The following is a 16210-nucleotide window of genomic DNA, read 5'->3' as shown; positions in this document are numbered from 1 at the left end:
CACAGATATCGCCGAAGTGCACCTGTATATACCCGATCATCTTCGTTTGTCACTTGTAATTTCTGCGCCATATCCACTTTTCCGGAATGCTTGATGAAGTGGAATAACGATAAATATAATTCACAATACGAAATATATTATACTTTGCCAGTTTCTTCCGTTACTGGCATTTGGACGTTCCTTAACTCCGTCGAACTTGTATAAAATTATGTTACACGTTGATTCAAGATTTTTAGGATACATTCTAGCAGCAGGATTGAGTTCAACTATAACATTTTAAAGATGATCGTAAAGCTACTAAACAACAACATCGGACGAATCTCTGACAGTGAACTAACGGCTGTAACCTGGTTACAGCAATATGCGGCAGCAAACCATTTGTATTTACTAATTGGATACGATTTTTTGAATTTCACTATTAGCCCAACGTGTCAAGAACTGGAAAAATAAATGTTGTACAATATACGGGAAGCCGAGTACTTTAAGATAGGTATAGATATACCGTACTGTGTAAATTTATGATAAATAGGCGCTGACCTGGATTTCAGAGAGTGCCTGCACAGCTTTAAAGCTGACCCCAGTTCACTTACCGATGTGTTCGCTAGCGTTACTCGTAAATCCAAAATAAAATTTTCAAATTTACCGAAGGCTGGTCTGTAAATAAAATCGTTGAAACGTTGAACAACACAACTTGTCAACACATACATTGGGAGGAGACTAGAAAAACAAACTCGATCTAATCTTTGCTGCAGGAAATCTTGACCAATTGTTACTTAGATGTCGAACTCTGATTTTCTCCAGAATAGCTCCTACGACGAGCATCCGGCAATTACGCGAGCGCGTGTATAAGGATTAACGATGTTTTTTGTGCAGTTGGAAATGCTTGCGTGAGGTGAGAAAAGAAACGAAATTATTTTGGCCAGCCTTTAGAACTGCTGCGTAAGCCCATCGTTTCGGAAAGTTGTAGATAAGAATAAATTGAGAATCACCGTAATGATGAATAAGCTCAAAGTCCGATAGTCCCGCGTGTTCCGCTGAGAATGATAATCTTCCGTTTAAATAATCATAAGTATTCCTTAAAGTATTATAAGCAGCGTCCAGTTCTGTGGCTAAAACAAAGAATCGCAATAATATTCTCAAGAATGAACTAGAAACGCGCAAAGCAAAATTTTGAGAAATTTCCAGAATACACGGAAAGTCGTTTTGTAGATTATTTTATTCGAAAAACGCCGTCTGTGCAAACAAGCGTGTCGCTGTGGTTACAGTTTTCAGAGATGTTTACGCGCTAAAACTAACATGCACTAATATACACGATGAACTCATCGCTCTGCGAAATCATCCAAGGTGGCGAATCTTTCCTCTCTCCAAGGTAACCGTACGGTTCACGGTATACACAGCATTACGTATTACTGGACGAGATAAGTTGTTGGGACTTGTCGCATACAATCAGATTAAATATTCTGATGGCACGATATGTCACGGCTAAATATTCTATCAATACAGAGAAACGTCACGATAAACCGAAAACCTTATACAGAGTGTACCAACTTACATTACCGATTAAGATACTCCGGGCAAAAGTTGAACGGTTCCAAGAAGGTGCGACAATAGTCTGATTTTCGTTTCGTGCATACGCGGATAAATGAAAACTCCTATTTTTTATCCTGCAATAATGAGCAGCAAAGATTCCGCCATAAGTCATGAAAAAAAAAGGTTTGCAAACCAGTGTGGCCACAAATTTTTGGGAAAAAAATGTCGTGACATTTCCAAGTATTCCAGAACCTAAAAACTGATTTCTCGCGACATTTTCCCGGTTCTAGTAAGTTACTAAAACCGTAATCGATCAGCTTATCAACTCTATATTCGGTTCAAATTCAATTCGAATTGAAGAAAAACATATTGTTACAAAAAATTCAGTTTAAGCCAATTTCTTTTCTCGACGAAATAAAGGAAACTTGTTACCTCGAAAAATCATTTATAATTCCCATGATAGAAAACTGACATGTTCAGTTTTTTCCATGACCAATTTAAAAATCCCCCAACAATTCCGGGTTTTCCATGACCCCTTCTAAATACCCTAACGTTTCCAGGTTTTCCAGGTGTGCGGCTACCCTGGCAAACGTTGTCATCCGTTCCACCCCTACAACGACGAGGAGTTTCGGCAAGGAATTATACAGCAGCGCCCGCGGAAGGTACTCGTCGCATACTGATAGCGAGCACATGCGACCGAACGAACCGGTTCATCAAGCACCGCGACTCCCCCGCAGCGGCGTCTCCTCGCCAGCGAGCGAGCCGCCCGTTTAGCGCGAACGAAGCCGACGATAAATTATGGGACACCCGGTGCATAAATATAAAGGGGATCCACCGTGATTATAAAGCCTCGAGTTGCGCGAATTCAGGATTCACCGGGAAGATAACCTATTCAACGTTGAGCCAACTCTCTATTTTCTCGGCTACTGCGCTCTGCGGGGATCGTTCGTTAGTGCTTAGTTACACACGAAAACTAACAATAAGGGGAGAAAGTACACGCGCGAACGAAATAAGTATATTTTCAGGGGCATCCGAGCTTCGCAAAGATGTCCACTTCTGATGCAAACCTTACAATAAGCCTTCGTTACCGTCCCCCTCGTATACGCGGCACAATCCACACATGTAGCTTCGTGCGACAATTTCCAAGTGCGGGTAGTATCGTGGTGAAGCGTACAGAAACAGTCTAAAAAGTGAGGGTCGAAACCGAGGTTTATTTTCGTGTAACAAACAAAACTTCCGCGCATGCATCGCTTATATGATATGCGAGTATAATGATCATAAATTATGCCAGCTACTAGATCGATCGGTCACGTATATCGTTACGCGTGTCATGAGCGCAGATGACTGTTATTACGGTATGAGCATAAACCAAGGCATATGGAAGCAAACGAATGAATGATTTAACCTGGAGGACAAGGCAGTGGGATGGGGTGGGACGGGGAGGGCACAATTTTTATTGGAGCATCGTTGGCTACCCGAAAGGTGTCCGTACGGCAATGAAATTTTGTGAAAACGATCGGAATATGCAGAGAAAGGAACAGGGTACGGAAAGGAAGTAGACGAGGTAAAACAGAATAAGTGAGGAAACTATGAAACGAGTCGCAAAACTTTTGTAACACTTATTGTTGAAGGGAGGAGACCGGTTGAAAGGGACAGAACGGAAAAACGCGCATTCGTCGTTGCCAACAACTGAAAAGGCTGAGAAAGAGGCTTCAACAACAAGGCAAGAGTTTGGAGAGTAGACAGAAAGTTTTAGCAACTTTTCTCTCCTACTTATTTCATCCCCTTCTCCGCGTGGGCTTATTTAAGTTAATAGTTTCAAGCGAGTTCACATTAAGTGTACCATTCTATCGGGTCTAGTCGTGAACCGAAGCGATCTACGACCACCCTTTCTTATGTCGATTGTCATTTCTCAACTTTTCTTTCACCCTCGTACAACTTACACGTTTTAATTGAGTGGGTAACAACGATAAAAATTCTCTCATTCGTGTAAAGCTTACTCGCCAAGTTATTATAGATTCTGATGAGACTGCCTGCCACTTTGTTGGTTAACAAATAGTCCCTGGGGTTGGATTTTCGATAAAAATTTTGGAATACCGATTGTCTCGCGCTAATTTTAAGTCGATGATAATTTGCATATCTTGCTATTGCTATTCCATCTGCTCATATTCACTCTTGAGAAATATCGGGCATAAACGACAAGTTGAAACATGTACTAATTAGAGGGCCGGCACAGTCAAAATGCAGCACATCGGATGTACGTATACGTGTACTTTACACATCAATTATTATCAGTTATATTAATTACAGCACCACATGCAGATCAGATATCTCAGAGGATGGCTCTGAGCATCTGTGCTTGGGTTAAATGAATGATTAGGATCGAAATGTCAAGATAAAAGTTTAAAAATCCTTATCGACTGAATTTCTGAGAATAATGCGGAAAACCAGGCTACGCAATCTATTTCCGTGTCACCAGGGAGTCTGCTGGCACACGGTATATTGTAAATATATCCTTCCTCCATCGCCATTCACGCTTCTGAGTCAGCTCGGCGACTTTCTCATCCTCAACGCGTCTCCGCCGGCGTTGTCCACAGCCGGCTTCAACGTCGTTGTTGATTGTTATTTAAAATGAGTGTACCTATGCACATTCGATGCATTCAGCTATGCAAGTACGAGTACATCTGCAAAGCATACCGAAACCCCCTATACGACACCACCTGGGCGTGAGTAATTCGGACGTGACAGAACGACTAATTGTTGACTGTATTTTTCGCCGCAGACGTCTAAACAAGAAAGGGTACCCTCGGTACCTGCAAAACCTTATATCTTTGGAGAGCAATGATTTCAGGTCCGACGCAATTCTAAGCGTTATATACATTGGCGAACCTGGCTTTGATTTGCGATACACCCTGTTCGCCAATTGGATTGCAGTTCTCCTGGCAATTAGTTTCGTAAAACCCATCAAACAAGTCCCGAATTCCCGATTATAAACTGCGCGCAAGTCACGCTAAATGGTCGGTAAATTACCATAGCTACAGGCTCAATGTTTCAAAAATTTCACAACACGTCTGGACGAAAATCTACCCGCCAAGGTAAGCGTACCATTTATTGATACGTTTAGACCCAATGATTGAACCATTTATTTTCCAAAATTATGAATCTACGGTAAAAATTGTGAATTTCTCGACGACTAAAACCAATTGCTAGACGCTTGAACATTACAAATTTATTTTTTGATAATTCTAGAACTAAGGATCAAACAGATACAAGTAAAACAGATCAATGATTGGGACAGAGTCAATAACTGGAACACTCACCTGACTTCCGCGTTCGGCGTGACTCTGGATCAAATCATCTACAATATGCATAGGTTGTACCGTATCGTCGCGGGCACAGCTGTAGCCACTCCGGAGAGATATAACAAATATGTGCCGTTACCTTGGTATCCGTCGATGCTTGCACGTCCGCGAACCTTGTTTTCGGAAATGAATACGACGATAGTGCAGGCTTTCGACACTTTGCCAAGAATAACAGAGTAATGCCGCAAGTAAACCAACGCTATAGAAGACACAAAGCTGACGTTAAAAATATACTTGGAAAATTGCACCACTCGCCGCCCGGGAATTAACCCAGCATCGAAATTCTTGCCCCATTTTCTACTCTCCCCTTTCATACACCTATGAACACTATTATGCCATTTACGTATTTTACTATCTTTCTACAAATCTCCCTACTAATACAACCGTATAATTTAATCGTAAATCCTAGCAATTCACACGACAAGACGGCAAATATATACCAGCATTGGTCTGCTTCCGGGGGTTAATTTGAGAAATTACAGTGTAATGCATTTTCAGTATTCAGATACCTACTCTTATCCTTGCAATGCAGGGTCACGAGACACGCAAAACTGATCAGGGATCCTACCATAATGTACAAAAGTATTACAACTATACCTGGAATGAATGTATTATACCTATACTTTGCGGGCATTTATATTGTGAGTTTAACTTATTGTGCCTGGTTGTTGAACCCCCGAGAGCGTTGCATCGTACTTGGCGTGCAGAGCTATCGTTGTTGTAGGACTCGGTCAATACCTGAAGCGGGCTTTATTCACATATTCGTGCCGCGATCGAAGATCTTTACCCCGCTCTGTCCCATCTTCTCCCTCTCTCTCTCTTGCTGGTCAATACCTCAATTCCAATGGATGTCGCACCGACGTAACAGACCATTCTTCCGAAATTTGTATGCTGTCATTACACGTATATGCATATGCATCGTCTCTAATAATCTCAGATTCTAAAGTCCACGATTTTCTGCAACCTGCCCCCACCAGGCAACAAATCTTGTGCACAGACACATGTACTCGTGCAAATTCGCAACCAAAATGAATCCGGAACCTTCGAAGCTCCAGCTACATGGAACGTTCGACGAAAAAAAAAAAAAAAAACGGAGGAGACAAAAAGGCAAGAAAGTCCCCGCTGGCCTGGTTTACATGGTTTGGGTTTCACGAGGCACAAGCCTGTGTATCACGCTAGCACCGAGGGGCGTGTACCGCGGTGGGTAAAGTTTCACGTTATAGATTTGCCAACGCTGGATTACGAAAATAGGCTGGGTGAGAGTAGACCCTCGAGATGTACGTAAAAGTCGAGGAAGATGTTGCCACGGTAGTATTGAAGGTGATTTTCAAATAAAATAAAAAGTATATGTCAGGTAGACATCGGGGGAAACAGAAAAACGGTAGAAGAGAAGCGAGACCGACAGATTCAAAGGAGAAAAAATGAAGGAGCTGCAGCTGGCCGATACTCACTTAGTCTGAAAACCTTCGAATTCCTCTTGTTGCTCGGTGATGGAAGCTTCCAGGTCTAGGTAGGCACCGTAGTCACCGTCCTTGTATAACTGAAGAGCCGTATCGTCAAGCTATAACAGAGAAAGGAGAGAACACCGATCATTGCTATGTCTATTCTCGCGTGAAAGATTCACGAGAATCGGGAACGGGAGAGTGAGAAGATTCGAAAAAAAAAAAAATTGAGACGAATCAGTTGAACGCACGATATCACGCGGAAAGAAGATCACGATCGGAACTCGCAGTACCTGTATTGAGAATTTGGGATATTTGAAAATTAAAAAACTTTCGAATACATATTCATATTGGCTATCAAAACTACACTATTCTAATACGTAATATTCACTTCTGATTGTGCTTGTACACAAAATTGCAGTACATCTATAAATATAATAACTGCATTACGCAATCTGTAGCCAAGTACACAAACTTCGTATGAACAGGCTAATTCTGGATCAGAATTGGCTAGACTTTTTATGAGATTTCAATGAAAAATGAATTAAATTCAGAATACGAGATTCCTAACTCTAGCTACTCGCTATTATTGTTATTGCTGACTGTTGTCGAATACGCGACGGTTAAAATGGTTGCTTTATACGTAATTCACTTAGAATAAAATAGATAGAGATAGGCTTCTTCAATTGATTGTCAAATTTCGTATTTAATCATTATTTCAACGGAAAGCGCTCATGCGCGGTCCGTATGGGTATCAAATTACCGTTCAAGAGAAGACCCGTCCGCCCGTTAGAAATATACATTCAATTTACCCGAGCTACTTCCAGCGCGAAGCAGAATATTTTGTGTACTCACAATATATGAAACAAAAATACTTGATTATGAATGAAGACAGGACGTACCGTAGCATTAATACGCAACGATAATAGGGCTCGGTGTAGACAAATGCTCAGACGGAAATGGCCGAGACGCTATAATCGAGACGACAAGCTTGGAGGGACCCGAACCGAGGATGTGACGTATTCGATCAAAAAAAACGCAAAATGGCCCGGGAAATGAACGAACGAATAGAGATGGACGAAAACGTAAGCAAAGAGGTAAGTGAGTAAGCCGATCCAGCACGAGCGCAAACACCGGTGGTGACCCATATTTCGAAAAATTTGTGGTTGAAAATAGTCAAGCGCTCGCTGCCACGCATGCGCACTACCCTAACCGACTGGACCTGCAAGATTCTCTCACAGATTCAACCGTTTCATCCTATTATTACGCATCTCGCTACCAGCCACGTGGGGAACGGTGGAATCGATAACTTATCTTACTTTCCTCGGTAAAATGTAAAAACTTCACAGAAACATTTTTTATTCCTATATTCCGAACCAGACATCACAGTCTTGTCTAACGTGGATGGCAATAATGTCCAGATCATGATTGACATGATCTAATAGTCACGCTGCAAGTGCAAACTCAAATCGATTCGAGTGTAATCTCTAATTTCCTTTGTTACGCGGAAAAGAAGAAAAAGAAAATAATACAATGCGAGGGGCAAAGGAAGGTGACTGCGAAAAATACCACCAAGTTGGGTGAAGCTATAAAATATACGACACTGGAGGACTGACACTCACGAGCAAGAGAATTTCACCCGATAAATAAACCTGTTTTACAGCTGATACGTATATTTCTGTCAGTCAGATGCCCCCCCTACTGTATATATCTATGCATAATACATGCGCCGTGTCTACGGGTATTGTGTATTAGGTTTATATCCTTGTATACCGCGCGAGAACTGCGTAGTCGGTGAGAGGTCAAAAACGAGAGGTGAAAGAGGTGGTGGGGAAGAGAGAGGTGAAGAGGTAAGAGGGACGATTTGCACGGCGACGAGGCTGTGTAGGGGTAAGGATGTAAGGTATCCGACTATATCCACTCTACGAGTTGCAAAATATCTGTACGGCTTCTTCGCCTCCTTCGAGGGTTTCCCGTTTCTGCAGTTGAACACCTGCCAACCACTGCAAGATGCGGCAACTACACAGCTGTGCTCCCCGCCAAACCCCGTAGGTTGACGGAACCAACAAACGAAGCACAGTGGACCGGGTACGGTAACGCGATGCGAGGAGAAGGATCCATCCGGCACACAATGAGGCACATCGACACGCGAACACTCCGATGGCCCTTTCAGGCATGCCTCTCGGATGATCCTCGAAATTTGGTTTCAAAATGCGTGGGTGGTGTATATGCGTGTGCAGAGAGCGTAGAGGAGGATGAGCTGAAACTGAGGTGAAGCAGAAAAAGGTTTCAAACACCTGGAAACCTGGCGGCTGGGTACGGTCGAAAGGTTCGCTTTCGTGTAAGCTCTCGCCTTGTTACGGCCATCCTTTGGTGAAATTTTTGTCTCTGGAGGGCTGTTCGTATACGACGTCGAAGGTGTTACCCGGAACTCAGCCGCGTTTATGAGGATAACAGGAAAGAGAACATTAACATTTTTTCACATCTGCAAGGGTTGGAATTTTCTCAAGTTCTTCGTGATGCTGCAAGGCAGGTCCGCGGGTCTTCGTTCCCGAACGTATGTCCATCTTCATGCCACCAACTCCAGAGTTCTATACCGTAATTTCTTTGAAAAAAATTAATACAAAGTATTCCGTTTGTATTTGATTCACCCCCGTAACACAGGATTGATGTGGCCGCCACGATCCAAGCGGCGAATAAATGCAGAACGTGTTTGCCACATAGCTTTAAGGTTCGCTCTCGCCGCGGAGTGCGAAAATATTTTATCGTCGTCGGCAATCTTCGCCCTTAAACAAACGCGGTGTAGGCTCACCTTATTTGTTCCGTTATACCCAGGACGTTAAACGCGAGGCCAGTGAAACTGAAGAAAAAATTAATTTTTTATCAGATATTTTGTTCGTTCTTTCTTTAATAGCCTCAGCGTCTCCTGGTTACGACATGGATACACGTTTAATTCTTGAAACAAAAGAAGTCTGGTTATCTCGACCGATAAAATATCGAATTGAATCGGCAGCGCTTCGATTTTGACATTGCTATACGAGACAAAAGAGACAGCGAGGAGAATTAATAGAGAACATCGAAAAGTCAGCTATTGCACAGCAGGAAAGACTCTCAACGCCGCCAATCACCCAGACGAAGGAGCGAAACTCTGCTGAAAATTACCGACGACGCAATCCATCCGCATACACATGTCGCAGGGTTATAGAAACAAACATAACATGTGTTGAAATGGCCTTGCATATAGGCCAGTGAGCTGGACTGGCAACTTTCTTTGAAAACCATTAAATTTCGACCAGTCTTCATTCGATTTCTCACACGCGGTGGATTAAACGGAAGAATCATAAATATGCACAGGAGAAAATCGTGCCATATATAACGCACTCAATCTTTGCGAGCAAATGAATGCGTACTTTTCACTGTACAAGTAGAGAATGAATTCCAATTACAACGCGAATTTTAAAAGCCGCTTCAAACTCTCAGTTGATAAGATAACAAACGGATTCCACACTCAGAATTAGATACCGCGCCAACGCCGCGGCGTGATATTCATAATTATGAGTTTCAATACGTCCGCATAATGGTAACTTGCAAAATTACTCGGTGACCCGAATCAAGCCAAGGAATAGCCGGAACTAGGCGAGTCTTTTCAAATTGTTTCTATCAGATGTAGAAATTTTTACTTCAAGGTATAACGCACGAAGTTAATTAATATTTAAGCGGTCGTAAGACAGTCGAGAAAAACCGGTCGAATTAAGCTTCATTTGGAAATTTTGACGAGTGTTTGGCCAGCCACAAGAAGGTGAGCCGGTCGCTATCTACGTTAATCGCAGATCACGGTTTCCGGCATGACGTGTGTACGTACGACTGCGAGGAAATCGCGCAAGCAAACGTGCGGAGAAAAGACAAAATTTAACCTCATTTTCCATATAACCGCGAGGATTATCCAACCAGTCAACCGACATAGACGGTAATTTGGCTTTCCGCGGCGGGGCAATCACGGTACCTGCCACTGACGACAAATACACCAATATGTAGGTATGGCGTCGGTAGGTCTGCGCAATGAAACAAGTCGAGATCGTGAATGGCTTGACGATTGGCAGCGGTGATCCGAAGGAATTGCCAAGACCTTTGATACCAAATCGTTTCCTCACGATCATCAGATGGGCTGCACGTTTCACAACGACGCGACACGTCCGTCGCAGAAAAACAAACGCGTGGAGTTTGACCCGTTTGGAAAATGTTCACCCCTGGACGTGGGTATAGCCGTCTTTTGTACGTATTCAACTTTCACTCGGTCCGCTCGACAAGTCGATAGGCTCGTAAGATTACATCGGATGGCGTCGAGACCGACGACGACGCGGGGGAACGGAGTAAAAACGATTCCTCCTCGACTTCTCGCAGGTGAGTCATCGCCGGGAGTGTGGCAGACGGTAGTAAAGGAGGCCAGAGTCGTTAGTCCGTTCTCCGTTCTCGGCTCTTTCTCCACAAGTAAACTTCATCTATTCGGTCTAGACCAGTTCAACAGCTTTACCTTGTATTTTCCTTGACAATTACGATCATACGCCCCGTGTCGAATGCTTTACAACGTGGTACTTGGGACGAACCTCGTCGCTTACCCTCAATCCAGATCGATACTCCTTACATAAAATTTGTTCTCCATTGTTAGAAACGAGTACAGGTAGGAATTATTTTCACAAATCCCCGTACGGCCGCATAGTTTTTTCAGCTACGCATATTGTACTACATACTTCGTACAACCGAAGCGAAAGTCGTTGAAATATCCGTGCGTTCCTTCCAACTGCCTTCACCCCGTCGTCTCAGGAGGACATCGTATACATTGTCTTGAATAAGTCACTCGGATCGCTTTTTATTTCAGCGTAGGCGGCAGTCAGCTGGAACGGAAGAACCGCCCGTCGAGGAGAAGAGTGAGACCAACGTACACCGCTCGGTGTGGGTAGCCTGGGTATTACGGAGCCGACTCACCGCGGTCCAGACTTACGTAATGTCTGTTTCTTCGTCGCACCGCTCGCATCCGATATAACAGTCGCAGTCGAAACCCGCATCCACGGACGGCGAGGGGTAGAATAATAACGGGAGAAGTTCATAGTTCAGACGGACCGCGTAACGTCCCACGATCGGTTCCACCGATCTTCAAAATCGTCATTAACGCTAACGCCCGGCATCAAGACTTCTGTGTCACAAGTACCACGTGCCAGAGATCTCCACTTCGGCATGCTATTCACCTTGGTCTGCAAGCCTCGAAACCATTGCATAAATCCAACGTGTGAGTGCATACGCGCGCAGCTTGCCCGAAGGTATGTACATGGCGCGCCAACGTTTCGGCGCAGAGGTGGTGGTGTAGAATAACGCGGCTAGAGCGAACGGTATAGGTAGGCGTATATAGCCGCATGCACGATTCTCCGTACCTTCGACTTAGGACAGGTAAGTCGAGCCGAAGTCGATCCCGACGGAGGGGGAAGCGTTGCCTTACCTTTGGGCTAAACAATGGCTTCGTTCAACGTATGCACAGATCGTCGGATAGGCCATACTCCGTTCCCTCCGATCTCTCACGGCAGATATTATGCTGCCTCCTCGCGACGGACCAGCTATATAGGTAGGCACTCCGCGTATCGCGACCGCGGCATCAAGAGTCAAGCCACTCGTGCACTATCCACAATTGACAATAACCAGTTTCAATCCTCCCGATTAGGGGCGGCGAATGTCAGAGTTCACACGCCTCCCAACAAACCTCAGACTCTCAGGCTATTAGGATTGGCCAAGAAATCGTCACTTGGACTTCATCAGCAGCGTTGTTAGCTGATATGAAATCTGATACAAAAATTTACGTGGCTTTGAAAAACGGCAAGTGATTTACCGCGGCATTCGACTACGGTGTTTCAAATTAGAACTTTGTTACGTTTAAGTGAGAATTCGTCAAACGTCACTTGTCGTACTTGAACACGCGGCGTCCAAAGTAAAGCCACATGTACTGTAAGGAATCACGTAAACCGGTTTCAAATTATTTCGGCTGTGTCTGCTGCGCAGAGTGTAAACAGTCACCACGTACGCGATAGTGCCATGCTGTAAGTTATCGAAAAACGACTTGTCCAGACCGTTACGATGCATGCATACCTGGGAGTATAGGTGAGCCGTTCGCGGAACGTTAGAGCATGAATTCACCAGAGAACGTGAACCACGGGGTGTGCAAAGCGGTAGAAGTCAGTCGTTGAACCTGCAAAGATGGGCGGGGATACATTGGTCGTTGCTCGTTCCTCGTAGGTTCCTGGTTGAGCGATCGCTAGGTTGGCTGATAGTTCGCATTACCGCGGGTCAGGGTTAGCCCCAGGGTTTGGCTTGGCGCGTATGGTTGCGCGTATGGTTAGTTGTCAGCCTGGGGTTCGCGTTACAGGTAGGTAGATACCCGTATACGTGCCTTGACATGCATTTCAGTCACATTCCCAGCACGGAAGCACATTACAACGAGACCCTCTACTAAGGCTCATTCTCGACACTCGCCTACGCACTCACAGCTATCTCAACAAGCCTGTGAGTATTGCCTCGGGATTGGCGGAGAATCGAATAACACTTGCTCAGTGTGAATGCATCTGCCTACGTAGGAGGTCAGCGATTCTAAATAGATACCCATTCGTGAAGAAATAATTATCGCTTCTGGTAGGTACAATAGTCAGCTTGAATAGACGGTCTTACTCGAGAATAAGAATATACGTATTCTGCTATATTGTGCAATTTCTACATTCAGCTAGCATATTGCGACAGAAAAATTAAACGATCAATTCGCTATCAAGTCGATGTATCACTGTTTTTTCACAACTTTGTTTCAAGAAAATATTTTTCCTAGGCAATTGGATATTTGGCCAATGGCCAAGAAAAAAAAAAAATAGCCACAAAGGTGGGAACGTGGGATTTAAATATTTCATAAGAAAAAATCATCGCATCAATAATTTGTTGTAGAATGGCTAGACAGATATCACTCCTCAGGCTTCGGAAGGTCAGATTAACGAAGCGACACCGAAGCCCCTGTTATTTGTTACTCGTATGTGCCTCGCAGTGAGCATAACAGTTACCCCCCTGCGCCATACCTGCACGTGCACGTGAAGGAGGGTGGCCTAAGTCCCACTACCGCTATTCAATACAAACCGATTCACCCAGAGGCAATACTTCTACAACACACCCACGTTACTCATTTCGTCAGGGTAACGGGTCACAGTCTTTGCAAATAGAAACACTTACGACACAAAAAACTGGTGTGTCTAAGCATATAGGTTTCGAACTTTTATACTTAATGTGTAGCGTTTATTTTCTTCGAGAACACGAATACTTTTTCTCTTGATATGTGATTGTTTCAAGGATATGATTCTTGGTCAAGAGTGTTTCTTTGCAGTAAAATCATTTGAAAAACTGGGACGCCCTTTTGGTTCGTGGCCCTCGATAAATATTTTTAAATCCTGTGCATAATAACAGTTCAGGAATAAAACCACTTTAATATCTCACATAACACCGGAAAAATGGAGCGATATTAGTAACCTCTCCCACAACCGAGATTATCAAAATGCGTATGTACTTGTACATTGTATGTATTATATCGTGTTGCAAACTAAGGCGATTATAGTATCGTGTTAGTATGTATGTAGAAGTAGTTATCTACGGAAATGGTAGATCCCCGAGCAGCACCCCGTTCATTCGCATCATGTCGGTAAGAACGAAACAAGTACGCACAGGAAGGTAACCATAAGGAGAGTAAAGAAGGAAGGACGAAGAGCAAAGAACGAACTGTGATAGGTCCGTGTGCCTGCATAAATAGTTAAGTGGAGTTGGGTATTGAACATCACGTAACCTTAGCCGATTCAACCTAATCTCCCCGACACAACAGTCTATCGAGTGCAGTTTGATCCAGCTGTGCACACGGCGGAGGATCATGCAGCCCCTCGATGTTGCAGAGACAGTTTGCCAACGTTTGGTTTACATATTCCGAGTCGCGGTATGACAGTCGCAATTATAATGGATCATACATCCAGGGTCGTAGAAATTTTACACGTGCATGCGCCATGCTGCAGCTTGTACTCGAAACAGACGACCGTTTCGAACGATCTTGGGAACGTCAGGTGGACATTTGGGATGCTCGGTTTACGTCGTTATAACGGTTCGTTTCCCATTAAAGTGTCGTTCACGATATAAATGAATTATCAACGGAATCGCATTATCTGATCCTGCCGCACGCTGTAAAAGTTTTGCCGTTATTTGAGAAAAACCTGTTCGTGAGCTCGTTAGAACTAACGGTTTATGTTTTTTGTTACCTTATTATAAAGATGTATTATCAATATTACTAATATTTCACTCCAGTCACGACATTCAGCTTTAAATCTATACGAGAATCCGCGAAGGATTAAAAAAAAGTCCACGTTGCTCCAATAACGAAGTATTGCGAATAACCGCAGTTTGCATCTCTTTTGTTGGCAAATAAATTGACCCGCTCTCGCACCCTACGGCAGCTCGCTCGCTCTGTATTCGATGAGAAAGCCGTGAACTAGAATATGCTGACCCAAATCTTCCCAGCTGCTTCGTACTTGCATCTGTGGGACTCCTATCCTCCTTCGCACCCAATTGCCCCGTTATGCCTCACATTACACCGTGGCCCGCGGACCTCGCTGCGTAAAAGGGAGGAAGACCATAAGAGACAAACAGAAACGAAGGCACGGGCCGTGGTGAGTGCAATGCTATAAATTCTCGATTACCTCACCGATGGTCGCTCTGTTTTTAGGGTATTTCTGCGTAAATTTTGGCTCTATTCTCCCGTCCACGCCGTTGCAGAGACACGGTTGCTCTTTGTGCGAATATCATCAAGTATGGAAGAAAGAGGTCGCTAAAAGAGGATGCATCGAAAACAGGGGGAAGCTGATATGAAAGGAAGTCAAATTTCCGCGAGGTTCCCGCGACAGAAGTCTCTGACACCAATGATCAGCTTGCATTGTGCCTCGCGCTTGCATTGTTAGCGCTACCATTTCCTCAGATCCGAAAAATATGCTCGATCAAGGCTGTGGCAAACCCAAAAGAGAAAAATTGAAATGCCCGTATGTTAGTGATTTTAAAAATAGTCACGTCTATTTTACAATCATGTTTACGCAATAGATGATAGCCGATATACAGTAATTAAGAATGACCGGAAACGTCAGGTTGGTGACGCGTGTTATCATTCCGGAAAAAATATACGCAATGTGGACTACAAATCAGGTCAACGATGTTCAAAGTAAGTGCAAATATCGCGGGACAATCTCCATGCAGCTTTTGACGGTCTATCGATATGTTGTAATCCCATTTGCTCCGGTTCGCAAAATTCAAGGAATTTGCAGAGGACAACCGCGGGTCGTTGGCGAGGGTGGTTGAAGAGGTAAGAAATTGAGGTACGATCCTGTACATGCGACACAAAACGCCGGAACTTGACACTTTCGTGTAAATTGTTTAGGCGCTAGAGCTCTACGGGTATCGTCGGTATCCCCAAAGTTAGCGAAAACTCGAGAGAAAAGACGCCTCGCGACGATACTTTGGACGGGGAATTCAAGTTTCTTGTTTGGGATTCTTTGGGCCGCGCAAAAGAAGCGCAGGTTCGAGCTCTCTCCCAGCGAATGGTGCTTCTGTTTCAATTTCGTGATTTCAAAGGTTGAATCCCGCCTGATCCCCGGAAAATTGGATACGTGATGGGATTTCAAGGATCACACTGAAATATTTTCAAACCATAGAAAAGAGCTAAACTTTACACAGCTTACTTCAGAACTTGCTCGCTCACCTGTAAAATGTAAAAAGACTGGACGGCCCATTTCTTTCGAAGTTTCGAGAAGATAATGAGATACAGACCCGTGG

General features: G+C 44.0%; 1 protein-coding gene across 9 annotated transcripts in view; it reads right to left on the bottom strand.

Annotated features, from left to right (window-relative positions):
- The window catches only part of LOC124299060 (FH1/FH2 domain-containing protein 3), a 73723-nt gene that overhangs the window by 38763 nt on the left and 18750 nt on the right, over nt 1–16210 (bottom strand). For all 9 annotated transcript variants that reach the window (XM_046751936.1, XM_046751934.1, XM_046751933.1 and 6 more), the window contains one exon: nt 6344–6453. In XM_046751936.1, coding sequence (XP_046607892.1) covers nt 6344–6453 — 110 coding nt within the window. The remainder of the gene's footprint in view (nt 1–6343; nt 6454–16210) is intronic.

This window comes from Neodiprion virginianus, chromosome 2 (assembly GCF_021901495.1).
Source record: "Neodiprion virginianus isolate iyNeoVirg1 chromosome 2, iyNeoVirg1.1, whole genome shotgun sequence".
Taxonomy (NCBI): domain Eukaryota; kingdom Metazoa; phylum Arthropoda; class Insecta; order Hymenoptera; family Diprionidae; genus Neodiprion; species Neodiprion virginianus.
Note: the sequence above shows the minus strand (reverse complement) of the source record. Positions and strands in the feature narration are given on the sequence as shown.